Source organism: Temnothorax longispinosus, chromosome 4 (assembly GCF_030848805.1).
Source record: "Temnothorax longispinosus isolate EJ_2023e chromosome 4, Tlon_JGU_v1, whole genome shotgun sequence".
NCBI classification, from domain to species: Eukaryota; Metazoa; Arthropoda; class Insecta; order Hymenoptera; family Formicidae; genus Temnothorax; species Temnothorax longispinosus.
In genome coordinates, this window is record NC_092361.1 from 23,410,415 (window position 1) to 23,429,846 (window position 19,432).

Here is a 19,432-nt window from a genome sequence, read left to right on the forward strand (position 1 = left end):
TCTCAATAGACAGCTGTCTGTTCGTCAGTAGACACCCGCTGAATTGTTGTGACTAGTTCTTTGATGGACACAACGCCCAATATCCGAAAACGTGCTGTTTAAGACGTGACATCTGGGAGCGCTGGACAATTAACGTTAGGCACTCTTCAAATATCATCTCAAGCAGTTGACAGAAGTCGACGTTTACTAAGTTTCTCAAAAACTAAATATTTCTTCACAAGCAGACAGAAGTAGAGATATTTTTCAATTTTTATTAGCTTTTTCTCTGTTGAACATTATTAAAGAAAAGCTTTTGAATTAGCTGCCTATAATCTCTCTTATCATAAAACATTGTCAGATAAAACGTTTAATATATTTCTTGCTTTATGATTTCAAGTTATTCTATAACTTCAATTGTTTTGTCGTTGCTTGATAATTTCGAATAAAATATTAATTTCCGATAATATGGCATAAACTGCTAATAAAGGAATTAAATTATATTGTAAGTAAATAACAAAGTCACGCGAGTGGAGGAGTTTTAACAGAAAAAAGAAGCACTTTAAAAGGCGATAGCTTATTGTGGCTTGCAGATAAAAGTCAGGACTGCAACAAAACGACCATAGCTCAGCATGACAATGCAGGTGCCTCATCCCACGTCAAATCTCAGCGTGGTGCCGCACGAGAAGACGGGTACTGGACCGATTGAGTAGGCTATAATTGTTTAATGGGATTAGAACCTCAAGCAAAGTTTGCGCGTTGTTCGGAAAGAAAGGTGCTGATATTTATCCAACATTAGATCAAGCTAAACTCAAATTTACCACTTTAATCCCCGCAAATTCCGACGGACACGTTTTCCAAATATTTACCTGAGAAATTAGGTATGTGCGCTTTGTCGATGGAAAATCGTGCAATGATTATACCTCGGTTCTATCATGTTTCTCAATAACAACAGAAACCTTGATAGATAAAGTACTAATTATTATTAATTTTACGCTAAATTAGGATGTGCGATCTAAACGTTTTGAGATAAACTCATTTTGTAAAAATCTCAATACGACAAAATTACATAACTAAAGAATATTAAATGAGAAAATGTGTGTAAAGAATATTAAATGAGAAATAATATTACAGTTTTAATATCTGACATACACGGAGGGTTTTACATATTAGACTATAAGAATAACGTTTTGCGTATTATTATAATTTAACCGCCGTTTAATTTCTTAATTTTTTATTTTTATTTTTATCTGTTTAAACTTGAAAACGGTCTGAAGACAGACCGAAACGTTGTAAATCTATTAAATACAAATTAATATTGACACGAACATCTCGTTGTGGCTCTAAGACCTCTGACTTACGTGATTTTTTAAATAAGGAAGTTTATTACTCACTGACTTAGGTATACGTTTTTGCAAATTTTAATTTAAAATTTTATTATTAAGAGAGAGACGAATTATTGATATGTACTTAAACGATATAACGTATTTCCTACAGAAACTTGATCTAAGCATTGGATGTTGATTTAATGAACGGTACTGAAAAGTCCCGTATTTATTTATACTAATAATATAATTTATATTATACAAAGGTGAGATAATGCATAAAAAAACGAAAAGTACGAAAAGTTCGAATTACATACATTGCGATAAAGATTAAGTATGTAACTACGCGTTCGAGTGAAAAAGATTAGCCGACAGCACGAATCAGAACTATCAAACGTCACTGTGGCTCGATCAAGATGAAGATTCCCCGGTCTGATGTACGGAACAGGACGGATGTCGCGGGTGGCCGCAGGTGGCGCCCTCGATATAAGCTCTTCTGACTGAACTGCTGATACGGGACCATGCTTCTAAAACTCTCACGGTGGAATGTGTCATCCTGTCACTGCGCTCTCGCATGGGGTAGGAGATATCCCATGGGCCGTCACGCGTCCTTCGGACGAGCGAGTTCTTGTCACTTTTCTCAGATCCCCTTATTGCCAAAAATGTTCACGATTCGACCGTTAAATAATAATCGGGACAATGTTTCTTCGACAGTTAACATAATATTATCATTATTAACAACAGCAATCTCGATAATAAATTTTCTTATATTATTCGTAATAATCGGTCGCTTGTATTGCATTATATGTTGTTAACAGATTCTTTGATTCATTTAGAATCTGCTTATTCTTAACAGAAATGTTAAAAAAGTTTATTATTTAAAACTCATCAATTCTTGAGTATTAATAATATATTGCAGTGCATAAAATGACTGCAATACATACAAAATATAAATAAAATATATAAAATAAAATGTGTAGTTTAATATGATTATTTTATTAGACATCTTCACACACACAACCATATTTTCTTACAATTAATAATTTTAAAAAGTAAAGAAAAAATTATACATATAAATTATTTAAATGCTATTTAATGCCATTTAAAAACGTACAACCTGCTAACATTTATAAGTAGTATGAGTAGATGCTTTATACACTGTTAAATAGGTATTATAAAGAATAAAATTTAAACCAATACCTTGAGTTAAATAACATTTTGTTATTTTTAACTACCATGTGTGTCGAAATTTATTATTTTATCACAAAACAGGATTATTTTAACTCCATTGGTTTAGTTAAATTAATATTGTTTTATTTAAATTCAAAAACATATTAAGTAGGAACAGTGGCGACCTACAGGACTGGTTAAAAATAACTCAAATTGAGAATTATTTGACACTATAAATTTAACAGTGTATATTTTCATTATTAACTTTCAAATTCAGACTTTCTTGAAGTTTGTTTTAAATTAATTAGAAGCTATATTTTGTCTTATGTATTCTATTTTCCTCAAGTTCAATTCGCAAGAAGTCTCTTGTATCCATTCTTTAATTATTTAACATTCTAATGTTGTAATATTCTTATTAAGAAAACTTGGCTCTAAATTAATAAAAAAAAGATATTAAATTATAAACAATATGGTAAAAAAACAAAATCTTCATGCACGTGCCTTAAGCTTAAGAAAAAATATTGCTTGCAGAAATATTTTTTACAGTTTTGTAAAATTACTACTAAATTATGTTCTTTTGTTTTTTAACTGTTTTAAAGATATTTTTAATTTTATATTTAATGAACTTAATATTTAATAAATTTTAGTCTAATAGACATAAAACTTTTATATTTAATGTATAGTGTTTTAATAAAAATAAGATATTTTAAGTAGAGAGAAGCGCATAAAATAAAATTCTTTAAATTTTAAAGGAGTTTTTAACATTTTTTTCATAGATGCGACGTCGAATGTGACCTAGTCCTTCGTTATATCTTTAGAAGTAGTGTATTGTCATGTCAGGGTTTCGACGACGTGAGGATGATGAATATCCTAGCAGTCTGAAGAGTCACAAATTGTTTCGTGCGTCGCGCGCTTGTGACCGAAATATCTTTCTTATTTATTAGCGTGACACAGCTACCAAATTAAATTATCTATCTTCATTTTTTTCAGACATTACGAGTCTACACGAAAGCTATTTGCAGATGTATTCTGTTTACTTTATTTACTTCACAATTATAGTATAAATTTTTATTTCTTTCACTAAAAATATATTTTTAGTAAATAATAAAATGGCTGTAAATTTTGGTTATCAACTTATAGCAATTCGATTCTCAACATTTTAACGTATTTAATAAAATTGAATAGATTATGTAGTATCTACTACATAGTAGATCAGCTATAATTAAACTATCAACCGTCAAGTTATAATAAAAACGCAGGATGTTGGTACCTTGGTACCTCGAGGCGAGCGAGACACGCAAGTACATAGAAAGACCCGTCAAGAGCGTAGAAGGAAAAAAAGGCAGAAGGCACAAAACAACCTATCCAAGGGATAGAAGGGCGGAGGTTGCTTGCCTCTGGATAGCATAGAAGGTGGGTACCGAGATATAATACCCGACTCCTACCCGCGACGATAAGTGTCAACTGCAGCGTGCCAGATAAAAAGAAGGAACGAAAAATAAAATTCACACTGGTGATCCATCATGAGGCAGTGGACTCGGGGCGCGCAGACTCGCCCATGATTGGTTGGCACCGCCCTATCGTCATCACGTGACTACATCTAAGTACCGCCCTCCGATAATGGGGACACCCCCTGGAACTAATCTCACGCAGCGCAATACCTCCACTCTACCGTCTGGGTGATACGCCCAAGCAAGAGAGAGAAGGAAAACTTAAACACGCCAGACCACTGCGGGTCAGTCTCACCTGTGTGCAGCTTTCCGCTACGCTAGTCCACCTCACCAGTCCACTCCAACGGCCCATGTTGGACGGATCGACTGCACGAGTGTCCGCACGGATTATTTTTGTGGACGACGGTTAATGTTTCGTAGTGCCCGCGGATCGGCATTGTTACCTATTCTCGACGGACTTTTAAATACTAACTTTTAGAGCATATCAAATTCAAATTTAAATATTAAATATTTGCCGTAAAATTTTACAAAGCTATTGCATACCTTCTGCGTGATATTAGTGGACGACTTGTGACAACTTGAAGATTTTAAGTATTACTTTGTATACTTTAATATTACTAAGTATAGTTGCTTCTGTGATTTTATATTTTGTGCAACTTGTGGACATTTATTGTTTCGTTTAAGACTTTTATTCGAAATCTTATCAAGTACTGATTAATTCTGTGCTTATTGTGAATTTGTTTATCGGGACAAATTTAAATGTTTATTCCTTTGTGGTATTTATATAAAACCAAAGGATTGTAAATTTGTATACGTAATGTTAAAATGATCAGTTAAGAGAACAGTGTACAATTTTAGTTATGATGTAATCATCTCTCTTGTTTCCACTTGGACAATACGCATCGGAGTTGCCGAAACAGTGGGTGGTCAATTGATTCGTCTCTCAGTTACAAGGATGATGATGATGGACATGGGCATGTACGGGACCTATGGCAAACCTGACTCATATCCTAACTATGTGTTCTCGGGTCAAGGAAATCATCACCATCATCACCATCACCAGCCTTCATCCGTCGGCGGTCACGTGTCTGTGCCTCCTTCCCCGGAGGTAGCTCCAACTCATTACTACCCCCAGACTGCAGTGGCGCCATATTCTTCATCGTCTTCCGAGAGTTTCCTAACCGCCGATTCGGGCACGTCGTCCAGTACGCCGCCTCAAGGCTTCTACTCTCCGACGGGTGCCGTTCTCCACGAGAACGGCTCCACCACGGCGATAATCTCTTCGGAGAATGGCCTGAGCTACACCAATCTGGATTACGCATCGTCCTCGTCGTATTCGAACCAACAGCCACACGCAGTAGCCTCGGTGGATCCGCATCAAAGTTACCACGTTCAACAGGCTGCTTACCGAGAGGATCCTCATCACCATCATCATCACCATCATCCACCCGGTGGTAGCAGTCTCCATCAAACCACGGTACCCCCAACTAGTCATCCAAGAACGGAACACGATCAGCAACTCCATCATCAATCCTCTAGTCATCATCACCATCATCATCATCATCATCACCACGAACCCGATTATCCGATAGCGGTCGGCGGGACCTCGAATTATCTTCATCAGCTATCCTCCTCGGACGAATCTTTGCATTATCAGACGCAGATTCAGCAAAGCGAGTTCTCCACGCACCCGCCGGGACATTACAAAGAAGAGAGCTCGGACACGGCTACCTATCACATTTTGCAGCAGTCCAGTCACCTACAACATCCCCATCAGCACGGGCATCATCACCAACAGCAGCATTCGCACGCGCATCATTCGCAACAACAGCAGCAGCAGCAGCAACAACAGACACAAGTACCTACGTACAAATGGATGCAGGTCAAGAGAAACGTACCCAAGCCAGTCGGTAAGTGGTCACGATCCACACTTAGTTTAAATTTCCGGTCGAGTCGACGCCTATGTGCAGCGAGCAAACTAGCGTGAAATTAGGTATTCTGTGGGCGCGATCCGGTAGCTATTCGTTAAACCTCGTTCATCGCTTGATTAGCTTAGAATACGAAGATGCAGAATCATGCTGTCTTATCTCTCGTGGCCCCGTTATTTGAGAAGCTGTCATTGCTAGATAGTGCGATACCGTTTTTATATAAACTTATATCGTTTTAGGAATTCAATTTGATTCAACAACTATTTCTGCGACAAGTCATAAATATTAGAAATCATAATCACATTTTTACTCTAATTTATATTACTAATATAAATTTTTTTCTGTAACTTTTACAGAAACATATGTTATTGCAATTTACATTGTCATTTATTTAAATCTTCCTTATATTTTATGTGCATTATCATGAACATTTTATGCTGCATTTTACATCTAATTAATATTGCGTTTTCACAAAATATTTAAAGTTAAATAATCCTTTATTTTTTATCCATTGAAAAGCTCTCATGCAAGTTCATAGAAAATGTTTATTCGCTGATTGCCAACGAAGCAATCTCAGTTCCTGGAAGCACAATTTGATCCAATCATATCTTGTTGAAGACACTTTACATAAATTCAATATATTCAAGTATTAGTTCGTAAAGTAACATTAGATAGAAGATCAACCATTTTTACGTAGATAGTCTTCAATTAAGATTGACAAACAAGGCGGACAGTTTGTCAAAGACAGAATGTGACGTGCTATTCCGTAATCGCCAAGTCAGTGACTTCCAAACAATTTGTATGTATGAGAATTAATAAAGTGCGGCACCTAATCTCGGTTTGCCATAATCATTAATCATACTCGTATCGCCCAATAATACTAGCCTTATGAGATTTTAATATCATTAGTCTGCAATTTGCTGTCGTATATTTTATTGATTTTTTTTTATCTTATCTCTAACAGATAAAGTTTACATAAATATAGTCTTCAACTCTAGGAAATTAAATTAAATTTGTTAAACTCAATGTGATTTAAGTTTATTAAACAACATCGTTCCGACCGTTTTCAAAACTCTTATTTAAATTTATTACTAATACGTAAAACGTAATTGCACTTTTATCGTAAATACAATCGTAATAAAAGGATAGCAAATGAGTTTATAATAACAGACTCTTATCATCATTCATGAAGTCGAACCGTATTCGAACATGAATTCCGAGATAAATAATGTGTGTTTTCCAAGATATTTGTAACAAAAACTTATCAGCACTGATATCTTACCTTACAATTTAACTTTCGTTTATACCTATGAGAGACTATCATAATAGATAAGATTGTACACATGGAACGAATAATAGAAAAAATTATCATCAAAATTAATATATATATATATATATATATATATATATATATATATATATATCTTTCTACTATATACTATCATAAATTAATTAAATATTAACAAGGGGTTTGTTTTCTGTTACTGAACTGGCTGCACTAGTTCAGAGTTTATCTTTCTTACTCCATATTAGAAGGAAAAAGATAAACTCTGAACTAGTACAGCCAGTTCAGTAACAGAAAACGGACCTAAAGCTTATTTATAGATCCAAAATGTGTTTAGCATTATGTACAAATTGAACATCTTAAATTAATTGCATCAAAATACATTTTTACTTAAATAATTACAATATTTATTTTAATTACAACTGGCGTATAATAATAAACTAGTATGCTTTTATTTAACTATATTAGTCTAAAATATGTCTTCTCTTTCTACATCTATATTTGTCTAAAATTTATTTATCTAATATTCTAAAAATAAAAGATAAATTTTTGCATATAAATATTTATGAGAAATTTATTACAAATTTAATATTTGCAATGACATGATATCATTTAATAACCAATTAAATAAACTTTTTAACAAAGATGTTACTCATGTATCGTATATAATAAGAGGATTAGTTGCAAATGTATTTTTAAATATTGGGACTGTAGAAAATCTTTATATATATATATGAGACAATTGCATTTATATTGTACAATAGTAAGCAGAGCATTAACAGATTCTTAATCTGTTAATCTTACGATAAGATGTGTGATTAAATAAAACTGTCTTATACTCGAATTTATCAGATTAATTCTTAATAATGATAAGATAATAAATTTACTAAATAAGTATATGTGTATGTGTATTGAAATAAAACTTCCACGTATTAATCATGAGGAAAATATACTTATTCATATTTCCTTGTTTATTGCAATATGTGAGTATTTTTATCATCTATTTTGTAGTAAGCACTATTGCATAGAATCACGATAATTTAATTAATATATTTAGCTCTATCATCCATTACTTAAATAAAATAATTTACAAAAGATTGATGTGTGAATAATTTCGTTACAAATATAAATCAATTCAAAATTAATCAATAAATGTGTGCTCACGAGAAGTTTGACATCTTAATTAAAAAAAATAATATATAGCATACATGTATATGTGCGTATCATGACTTTTATAATTAATGTCTTAGCAAACGAACTCTCATACCATAAAAATGTCTACGTATTGTGTTAACGTCGAATTGATGACCATGAAAGTGACGTAGCGTGGCTCATTGAAAATAATGCCTAAAAAGGCCGGAACAGTTCCCCTAACTTCACACTAATTTGCTTAACGGCCATGGTGCTCCCCGCAATCTCCTAACTCAGAGAGTGAGTGTGAGCTTAGTCGTTGGATGGAGCTTGTCGGAATTACCAGCGTTTCACTTAATAGCTCATTATAATCGAATTAATAACGCCATCGCAGGCACTAAAGGGACTGACGTTTATTGCAGCAAAGCATGCAAACCGAAATGAAACTTTGTCACCCTCGTTTAACCCCTCTCGTTTTTACTCCTGCTGTTACATCTTGATGTTTTTAATACACTGTACAAGTCAATTTTCTTCGACAAATCTCTTATCACGATTTTGTCATAAATATAATATTTACAGTAGTTATATTATTTTGTGTAATTGAAAGTTTTTAGAATATATTCTGTAAACTCTTTCGTAATAACTGCCTATAATATAGTATAGTATAATAAATAAATAATATCAATACAAAATAATATGTTGTGAAGATACTTAGAAGATAGATAATAGAACTTGTATTTAAATAAACAATAAAATACAATATAAGATTGTATATCAAACATATGTATAATAATAATCGTTCAGTATCATTAGGAAGAATGGAAATTTTTAAATGAGATACAATTAATTTAACGCAGTTACATTTAGAGCTGGGTGAGAACTGAAAAGACATAGTACGTAACGAATACGTTACGACGAAAAAATTCGAAAGAAGTAACGAGATGGGCGGAGCAGAGCAGTGGGGCGATTTCGCTAGATTTTGGTTGGTTAACTTTTTTGGTTGGCCGAGGACTTACAATAGCGCTCCTTTTCCCTCCCTGCTTCCATAACATGCTTCAGAGGGTCCAGAATAGAAGGTCTCTATGGGGACGCGCCCGGTGCGGACCACCCTTAGTCAAGATTGGAGCGAGACAGGAGAGACGGAAAGACCGTCGTGATGCTGTCAACCCGCCCAATCTATCATACTAAACTCGATTTCTTCTCTCTATACTCAATAGCGGGATTGGCAATACCGCGCGGAGAAAAACGAGACAAACCAACGTCCCCTCGTAACATAGCAGTAATAATTCCATATCTTTGTCATGGTAAGAAATGGAGAATTTCATTCAAAAACCTCGGCTTATCAATATGTTGTAATGCCTTAGCCAATACAGAAAATCACAAGTATCGTGATATTTGTAATATTTAATATTACAATATGATCTTCTATATCATATATTGTCAATAAAAGATAGAAATGTTTTTATCTTTGTTATGTTTTTCTGTCGTCAGACAGTGTCAACTTTTAATGATTGTGACCAGCAGTTCTTATAACTGTCATTCAATCTCAGCAAGCACAGCAATTACTCCTGTCGATTATAAAGTTGATATAGTTACATAAGCTGTGTTTTCAAACGTGTTTTATAATATATCTTGCATCTCGTATAGATGAAATGAAACTACTCCAACAATAGCATTAGATTTTAAATAAATTTAATACTAAATATTGTAGTTCATTCAAAATTTTGCAGCAAAGAATCGTTAAAACTCAATTGTCGTTGGCTAAAATTAAAATCATATCTGTACTAGATAATAAACTATTGTTGTGCTCGTATAAAGTTTATATTAAATTTAACATTTTATTAAAAATTAAAATTTAAAAAATAAATAATATTTTTCTTATATTCCTGCCAGCAAAAAGTGGCGAAATAAAGAAGAGGCATATCTTTGCTCATAGCAAATACAAAATAAATAATATTTATCGGGAACACACTTCATGGATTACTTCCCACTTTCGGTGCTACCCTGCTTCCTCGAAGACTATCACCTTTTAGGCTGACTTAAAATATGCATGTCGCTATCGACGCTCTGACCGAATATATACCAGGGGCGGCATTACGGCGAGGCTAAAACTCACCATCAGCTTGTCGACTTCCTTACGTTCTCTTCATGCGCTTAGATGTAATCAAACACATACGTGATTATGTAATGCATAGAAAAAAATTGCAACGTATAACATATTACGTTTTAATTAAAGCAAAATGATGGAGACATGATCGTTTATACGAGCACAACACGTATACTCCATGTAACAGTTTATCGAACTCTTATAAATATTATGGTACTAAGTTTCATGGAAACCATAGATATTGTTTATACGTCTCATATACGTTAGATTTTTACAGTCACGAGAGATTCCCTTACGAACATATTACTTGTGCATAAACAAGGTACTATATACGTACCGCCTTATCGATTGATAAACAAAAATGCTTCGTGACTATACGCTCGCACGAACGCAATAATTCGCTGACCAGCAAGGTCCGGATTATCCTAGCAGACGCAATAAGTGCGCTTATACAAAATATAAAGAAAATCTCTCTGATCAAGTTATCCCGCGGGACTTAAACCACAAAACGGGGCGTCGCCGGGCGTGCACGCCAGCCCTGAACTTGGGAGAGACCGAGAAGACGATAGCGAAGGGAATAAAACGTACGATAGAAGGAGAAAGTGAAGGAAAGACGACGAACAGAGGAACAAAGATACGAAGAAACCGAAAAAGAGCACGAAGAAAGCTGCGGCTGAAGATAGAGAGACGCATTGGATAAACGGGAAAGGAAGCGAGATAAACTCGAAGGAGGGCATGATTGAAGGAAAAAAAAGGAAGGAAAGTCGAGCAAGAAAGAGAAAGAGGGAGAAAAGCAAAGAAAGAGAGAAAGAGAGAGGGCAGAGATTGTGGGTAGAGTCGAACAACTGGCTGGGCATGTTGCGCGCCGCTCCGCAAGGGTCGCCGGCGGACGCGTGAGTGAGTGGCCCGATATCTCGCGAGGGGATCAGAGGATCGTTCGCGTGTTTCCACCCGGGCTGCCACCCGCCGAACCCGGCAACCCCGGATCCCGCAACACAACCCTGGCAGAGCGCAACTGACCCTCCTCTGGCCGACCCTGTCCCCCCTGTCCCCCCCTGCCCCCTGCCACCCCTTCAACGCGCCGGCAGCGCTGGCTACCACTGCTTATTCCTGTCCGATCGCGGCCCGACAGATCCGCTCGGCCGGACTCCGACAACCGCCGCCGACGCTGTCCACGTGTCTCGCCTCACGGTGATTTTCATTTCCGCGCCGCACCGTCGACGGCTCGCTGTGTAATCTTCCTTCACGCGGCTCAATTGCCGTAGACGGTATTTACACGTTACTTTTAACCGCAAGCAGGCTACTATTACGAACTCGATTAATACTCTTCTTCATACGTTGAGCTGTTAACGATTTTCGGTTGGGCTTAATAATACTGTTATCCCCATAAAGATTAACAATATACTTAGCTTCTGATTTTAGGAAGGTTTAAATAAAAGATAAAGATCAAGTTTTGCGATTAATTTATACAGATGAATAGAGATAGGGCGAATGATGACAAGATTTTAAAACTTATTGAATCAAAATCGCGATTTAAATGAAGAACTCCATGAGGAAACTCTTCACCCCCAAAGCAACCGGCACCTGTGCTACAGCTTGGGGTGGGTTATTGCAAAGAAAGCGCGCGAAACTTATCAAAGACCCCCACGAGGTGTCGTGCTGAGCCTAATTTCACCGGGAAATGCTTCGGGCATACTCATGAACGCACGCACGCACACACACACGAACGTAAACGCAGGGGAACCCGGAGTGTGAATGTCGAACGTGCTGCACGCAGCCCTTCCACACGTACGCCGCGCCGTTATGATACACAACATTGCTTTTTCGTACGCGACTGTGACTCAGGATATTACCTATCATAATGCTGAAATCAACGCGGCCGACGGGGCATGACAATGACTGACAGGGGGTTGCGAATGAAAGGAACTGTGCCGACGAAATCGTTTTGTCAGTTCTTGCGATAAACTTGCGGCTAGATATATTATCTCTGAGAAAAATTTTGGGCGGGTCAGGTGGCTTGGAAAATTTAATTGCGTTTCTTTAATTATCGATACATCATGAATTACAACTTCGGCGAGTAGTATGATTTTAACACATCATATACGAGGATATCATACATGAGTTTTTGGATTTACGTTTTAAAAAAAAGTGACAGCTACTTATGGGAAGTCGATCCCTTGATCGTGCGGGATCATCTGCACTTATGCGTGCTCTTATGCGTCGATAGTCTCTCCCTTCAAGGAACATTACGCAATTCAAATATTATTCAAAGGCTAAAAGCCGTGGGGATGGCATGACGTAAGGAAAGGTGATGGTAAACACAGGAGAGTACAAGATGCTTGTGTATTATATTACAGAGAGGACAGAGATACGGGCGCACTGGTGCTTTTCCCAATTCACAGAATTTTCTGGATTTAGGATAAAACGCGTATCTGAAACAAAAAAATAACTGTGAATGGAAATAACTGTCTACAAGCCATTTTTATAATCGAAGCTCGTAGTGACTTTTTTTTAGAGACGCACTGTTGTACCAATATTCAGGATCCAGCTGTATTTGATTTGTACATAATGTCTGGATTATCCGCATCAACGCCACCCACCTAAGTTCCTAAATAAATACGTGCATCGTGTCTCGTGATAATTCAGTCATCCGCAGTTTAAAAGACAACGATGTTTTTACGGCTTATCAAAAGAACATTTTACAGCTGTAATCATAAAACTCCATTTCGCCACATAGTGTGTGTTTAAATTGCGTCTAATATTAAATAATTTACGTAATAAAAAATCTTTTACTTGAAAAATCTATTTGACGATTCGCACCGTAACTGCACGATTCAGCCCCTCGCGTGATTGCAAAAGATTCGGCAGTAACAATATAAAGTGTTATAAAATGTGGCTCTGAGAGTGCACCTACATGTCTTATGGAAGATAATTAAAGGTCAATATCTCTCAGTTATTAAAAACTCCCTGTGTATCAACCCTTTTCTCTTCCCCATTTTATCAATATTATATTACGAAGCAAATTTATTCACAAAGCTTCTCAGCATTAAAAATTGCGACTATTAATTTCTACATGCAATATAGCGTTGAACTTAGGGTAAAGGAGGCCGCTGACGTAAGAATATTCGATGCGTGCTCGCGATATAATTTCTGCGTAGCATGCACGAGCGTAACTTGTCGATAATACTTTGTATAGTAACGGAGATTCAATCTCCATTTGCATATCGCATTTATTTTGAAAGTATATAAATCTACATCGAATCCTTTTTCTATTTACCCAATTTTATTATATCTACTTATTCATTTATATCTACTTTTCTGCATGCATGTATTGATTATAATTTATCAAAATTTAAAGATTCTTCTTCTACGTTGTACGAATACGCAACACCTTCGTTGTTGCCAAAGAAGATTCGTATAGAAAATCAACTGCACCGTAGTCGGTCCTCCGTTAAAGTGCTAAATTGATGAATGAGTCGCAGAAACGAGGAACATTTTATTGTATCTGGCACTGGCACGCCTAATAGAACTTGTCCAAGTTTATTATTCGGGTTGGAAAAGCGTAAGCTTAATGGCCGCAAGCTAAATTCAGGACCTCAGTATAAGTGACTGATCTTTTCGGTTATATTAGAAAATTTGCAAAGGTCATTTAATGGATATAAATATTTTGTATATACGATGCATGATTTTTCAGAGGCATAAAGGAGAACATTAGGATATTATAACTTCCCAGAGTAGATCAAACAAAAATGTATTATAAAAATATCGAAGGGCCAAGCTGAAGATACTGAAGGAAAATGTACATAATAGGGAAGACGTGACTTTAAGGCGGTGGCTTGACAGTTTTGTCCACCCCCTGCCATTAAGTAAATTGACTGCTACATACCGTAGTCTAAATAACAATCTAATTTTCATAATGTATCCTCATCCTTCTGTCGAAACGCGTCACTTTTGCCCCTCAATATTTTAATTGCATTATCTTTCAAACCAAAAATTTGTCTTATAAGACGTTATAAGATAATAACCGATTGAATATTACTAATCATCTTTGGAACATCGGTAGAGCAGAAAAATCAAAAATTTCACGTAACGACGTAACGGATGTTTGTTCTACAGCTGATGCAATTTGATCCAGATTTAGGGCTCAACCCTACCGTTCTCTCAGCTTTGCACAGGTCATCTCCCTAAAACTGCTCCCCGGATAGTGACCAGCTGTTATGGCCAGCAAACGACTGTCACTTAAAGGATTTGACTTGATCTTGATTCGACACATATTGCGCCCGCGTCTGTTACGTATTCTATTATATTAGAAAGTTACATCTGAATTAGAAATAGAACGATCGTTTTCGTTCAATGAGAATATTGCGTTTATTCGCGTCGCGTATTTCATACTTATAAATCGCCTGACTAAAAATTATATATCTTACATATGTTAGTTAGCAAAAATTGTTCAAGTTTCTTCTTGAAGCAGATATTTGACTGACAAAAATCTTTTCATGGATATTTCAGCAGCTAAACTTTAGATTACACTGTGATAAAATATAATTGAAATTAAACGAAAACAAGAACATTATCTATTAACATTACTGAAACTTGTTTAAAATTATAAAACATATATGTATAAAATATTTAATTTTCAATCGTTTAATTCTTGCTAAGAAAAAATTGATTATAAATTGACTAAGGAACATGTCAGCAAAACTTAGCCAACCAGTTTACTAACGTCTATAATACCTATATATAATTATAATTACTTAGCATAAACATTCTATTTAAAGCAAAATCAACGAATTTGTTTCAGCGACGAAATCAAATCCTAATGTAATCGAGTTCGGTGGCAGCGCAGCCGCAGGATCAAGCTCGTCCGTGTACGGAAGCACCGCCAGCGGAACAGTGAGCTGCATCGCCGGTTCATTGGCCGGTATCGCTGGTAGCTTCAACAATACAGGCCGCACGAATTTCACGAATAAACAGCTCACCGAACTGGAGAAGGAGTTTCACTTCAACAAGTACCTGACGAGAGCGAGGCGCATCGAGATCGCTACCGCGCTGCAGCTTAACGAAACGCAGGTGAAGATCTGGTTCCAGAACAGGCGGATGAAGCAAAAGAAGCGTATGAAGGAAGGCCTAATACCGGCGGATAGCACGAACGTGACGCCTCTGAGCGGTGCCAGGAGCAGCAGCAATTCCCCGACGGGCTCGTCCAGCCACGAAATCGGCGGTCTCGGCTTGACCAGCTTCCCCAGCGACAACAGTAGGGAATCACCCCCATCTTCCAAGGATTGACGCGACTTTTGCTGCAGTAACGAACGGCACTACGGTCTATGATTCGACGAACTGTTAGAGCTCGGTGATTTATCGGAGCCAGAAGTTTAATAAGAATCATGAGAATTACTGCAGCCACAAATCACTTTTCAATTCACTATTTCAGGCTGTATCATAAAAATGTAATATGAAGGAGTTAAGACAAGTAATGTCATTCTGTATCCTGAAAGTAGAGGTATGTGATATATGAATATACGGGACATATCTATCTTCCCGTTTCTAAATTATAGAATATGACATTGATTGTGCTCTAATTCCGTTTATATTGTACGAATCATCCGGATTCAGAAGTGGCGAAGGAAAATTATGGCCACAAAAGAGATATTAATACAGTTTCATGTTATAATGTTGCATTCCGAATCGTCTTTTCGTCCTGACTTTCACTATTTTTAATTAGTACATTAAAGACAGATTGTACATTAATTTTGCGTATTATTTATTTCGCGTATATATATATATTTATCTTACAATTAGTTTCAAAAGCGCCTTGTAAAATTGTATAAGTTTAAATTTTATTTTTTCACAATCCACACATTCTTTTCAAGGTTACCATGTATCTCAGTTAATATAGTGACATTTATAGGTAAATGTAAATGCTGATAATGGCGCGAATTTATATATTTCTAGTTAATTTCTTTATAGAAAACTTTTTCGGAGTATTATCCTATTTACATTGATAAATATAACGATTACATTCTAAATTTAAACTGTTCTCAAACGTCTATTTCATCGACAACGTGCTTAACGTTTAATTTTCTATGATGCCTTCTGGACTATATGAAATTTTAATTCACTGTACAATTGTAAATAAGTTTCTAATTCAGTTATGCAAAATGAATGAAATTATATAATATTAAACTGTCAACACGTCACGTTTTCATGTTAAAAGTAAGATGATAGCAATTGAATTTTGTCATCCGCTTATTTCTTAACCCTTCCAGTATTTTATAATCAATAAATTAAATTATTTAATGATTTTCTTCAAGAAACTATTTTATACTTTACTTCTTTTATGAATCAGTTTAAAATATATATTATTAAGAAAAACAATTTGCAAATTTACATCGACATACTATATATAATCAATTAAATAATGCAATTACAAATACACATATGTTTAAATTACTGAAGTAGATGTTTCTCACGTCTTTATTTTGAAACTAAATTAAGAATGAAACCTAACAAAAAAATATTTTAAGACATCTATACTTTCATTCAATATACTGGAAGAGTTAATTTTATCTTACTATATGAAATAATTATGAATAATCTTAAAGAATACGAAACGAATGTTTCGTAGCTTAAATGTCAAAATATATGTAAAATATCGCTATTGAAATTATAATAGAAGACATAGTACATCAATTTAATTTTTAATTCGAAAGAAAGCTTTATGATGAAACGATTTATGATTGTTTATTCTATTGATTATTTAAGGATTGAAGTCACAGTCAATCTTAAAACGCCAAATTGATCTAATTTCTATGTAATATTTATCTTGACGAATGATTTAACAACAGTAGACAGAAATATCCTTGATAATTACAAAATTTTACGAGTAATTATCTAACGGTGATGATTTAATAACTGTAGACCTAATTCTCGCCCAACAACGTGCATGTATTTATATGTAAATATAATATTCTACGCAAACTATAATGGGCCAATAAAATTAATCACAACACCTATAAATCCCCATATATGTATACTGAATTTTAGGATTAATATCCATCAGAACGAAGTGTTAATAAATTTCGGTTTCAAACTTTTTATCGACAAAAATTCATGAAAATAATAATGGCTAACATGATTGCGAATAAACTATCAAGTGGGTTGAAGATTCGCATGTTTAACGTATACAAATTAGCATAATCATATATATTTATGTCAGTTACATGATGGTCCATTTGAATGCTCCGTACCTATAAAGACATTCCTACTACGATAAAATGTCATTAGTCTATAATACCATGTAGACTTCTGTAGAAAGAATAAAATATTATTGTACTAAAACTAAAATTACTTTTATTTATATCCCTCTATTATATATGTATGTACATAAAAATTAATTTTTTTCGAAATTTTAAAGTTAATTTTTTTTTTAATTTTTATGGAGCTTTCTCGAAATACACACATTTTTCATATTGCCATCTGCAAATTTAGTGCAAAAAATTTTATTAATTTGTACTTTGTACATAATTATTTTAATATACATGTTGTAAAAATAACTATGCGGTCGATATTTCTTATATCTCTATGGATCTTAGATTTAAGACCGTCGTCTGCCTATTATGAAATGTATTACCGACCCTTTCTCCTCTCTCTCTCTCTCTCTCTCTCTCTCTCTCTCTCTCTTCTCGTGTTGAATGTTATCAAGACCTACTTTAGATGGCGCCTACTTACAGTATAAAAAATAAGAGTCGCTTTATAGAGTATAATACACGACTGACATTTTTACTCCATAAGTTCTGCTAAAGATCTGATTTCAGTAGAATTATAGATAAGTACAATGTAGTTACGTTACAACTTGTAACAAACTTGTTGAATAACGTTTTTGTCTAAAAGCAATATTATCGTAACTGTAATAAAATTATCATACAAATATTTACGTAATGCATTTTAAGCTATACAGATATAAAAATAACTTTTGTTTTGATTGTGATTTGGCGAAATAGCTTGTGCAGGAGTATATATTGCAAATATAAGGGCAAGAAAATATTAATACTACGTACGTCTATTGTTGAATCTGCCATCCGCCACAGGACTGACAGGACAGAAAAATAATAAAGGAATAACTACTCACCTCACGGTCGCTCCGCCGTTGCCCGATCCCGATGCCTCCCAGGCCCCCTCCTCCTCTCCTCGATCCACCTCCGTTGGTCCATTGTCGCACTCACTAAACGACGCGACGACGACGACGTTCATGAACGAAAATCGACGATATCGTCACTTATGATCGCGCGACACTGAAAGCACGGCACTCCCGGTATTAATCTCGCGACGCGGCGCGTCCTTAATTACACGGCGACGGAAGAATTACGTCGGAGAAACTTCGAACGAAACTATATACGATCCGCACGCGCTTGACACCCATGACGCCGCGCCGTGACCTCCCACCATCCCGCGCGCAGGTAGACGCGACAAGTGAAGCGAACGTAGCGGAGAGAATTTCGTAAGAGCAATTGTCGCGAAAACGCTACTTGCTGCTCCCACACCTGTACTTTTCGCACTTTGAACAACGAATAATATCGAGATTACTTTTACGTATCGCGGCGTAAGACTATTATTATTATAATATCCAATTATAATAATTATATCAATTGTGCGGTAATTTTTTTCGGATCTCACGTCATTTATTTTGTATATTTTACTTGATATATTTTCAAGATACGTGCCGCATAAACAACATGCATAATCATGCACGCATCTTCATATTTTCGCGGTCGGTTTTCGCGGTTGGTTTTTATATCGATGAATTTCCCGTTATTAATCTTTTAATTTCATCCACATTATAAATTTCAATTTTTCGCGGGATATAATTGAAATATTGGGCGCGTTCAGCAGACACAATAACGGTTGCACAACTGTTGAGTTCGTCTTATCAACACACTGTTTTGATTGGTTCGTTCTAAAAGTAAGAGCCAATCACGTTTGACTGCTACTGAGTGGCTTGGTCTGCTGAACGCGACCATTCATATCCCCAAGTGATCGTGTCACTTTGGGATATCCCGTTC

The 19,432-nt window shown here is 35.5% G+C and overlaps 1 protein-coding gene across 2 annotated transcripts; it reads left to right on the top strand.

Moving 5' to 3' along the window:
* The first annotated feature begins 4,216 nt into the window (after positions 1–4,216).
* LOC139811670 (uncharacterized) lies at positions 4,217–17,711 on the top strand. 2 transcript variants are annotated; one of them, XM_071775994.1, is made up of 3 exons: positions 4,217–5,399; positions 5,580–5,832; positions 15,175–17,711. In XM_071775994.1, exons 1-3 carry the CDS (start codon positions 4,878–4,880, stop codon positions 15,657–15,659), a joined length of 1,260 nt encoding a protein of 419 aa, XP_071632095.1. In that variant the 5' UTR covers positions 4,217–4,877; the 3' UTR covers positions 15,660–17,711. The 2 variants fall into 2 exon arrangements, with proteins under 2 accessions (XP_071632095.1, XP_071632094.1); XM_071775993.1 differs by having other exon boundaries at positions 4,217–5,832.
* Positions 17,712–19,432: the final 1,721 nt, after the last annotated feature.

What these genes read in the sequence shown, in the direction of transcription:
- LOC139811670 (XM_071775993.1), top strand. Translation starts at nt 4,878, where the DNA reads ATGATGATGATGGACATGGGCATGTACGGGACCTATGGCAAACCTGAC. An exon ending in AAACGTACCCAAGCCAGTCG is followed by an intron (nt 5,833 to 15,174) that starts GTAAGTGGTCAC and finishes AATTTGTTTCAG; the next exon opens with CGACGAAATCAAATCCTAAT.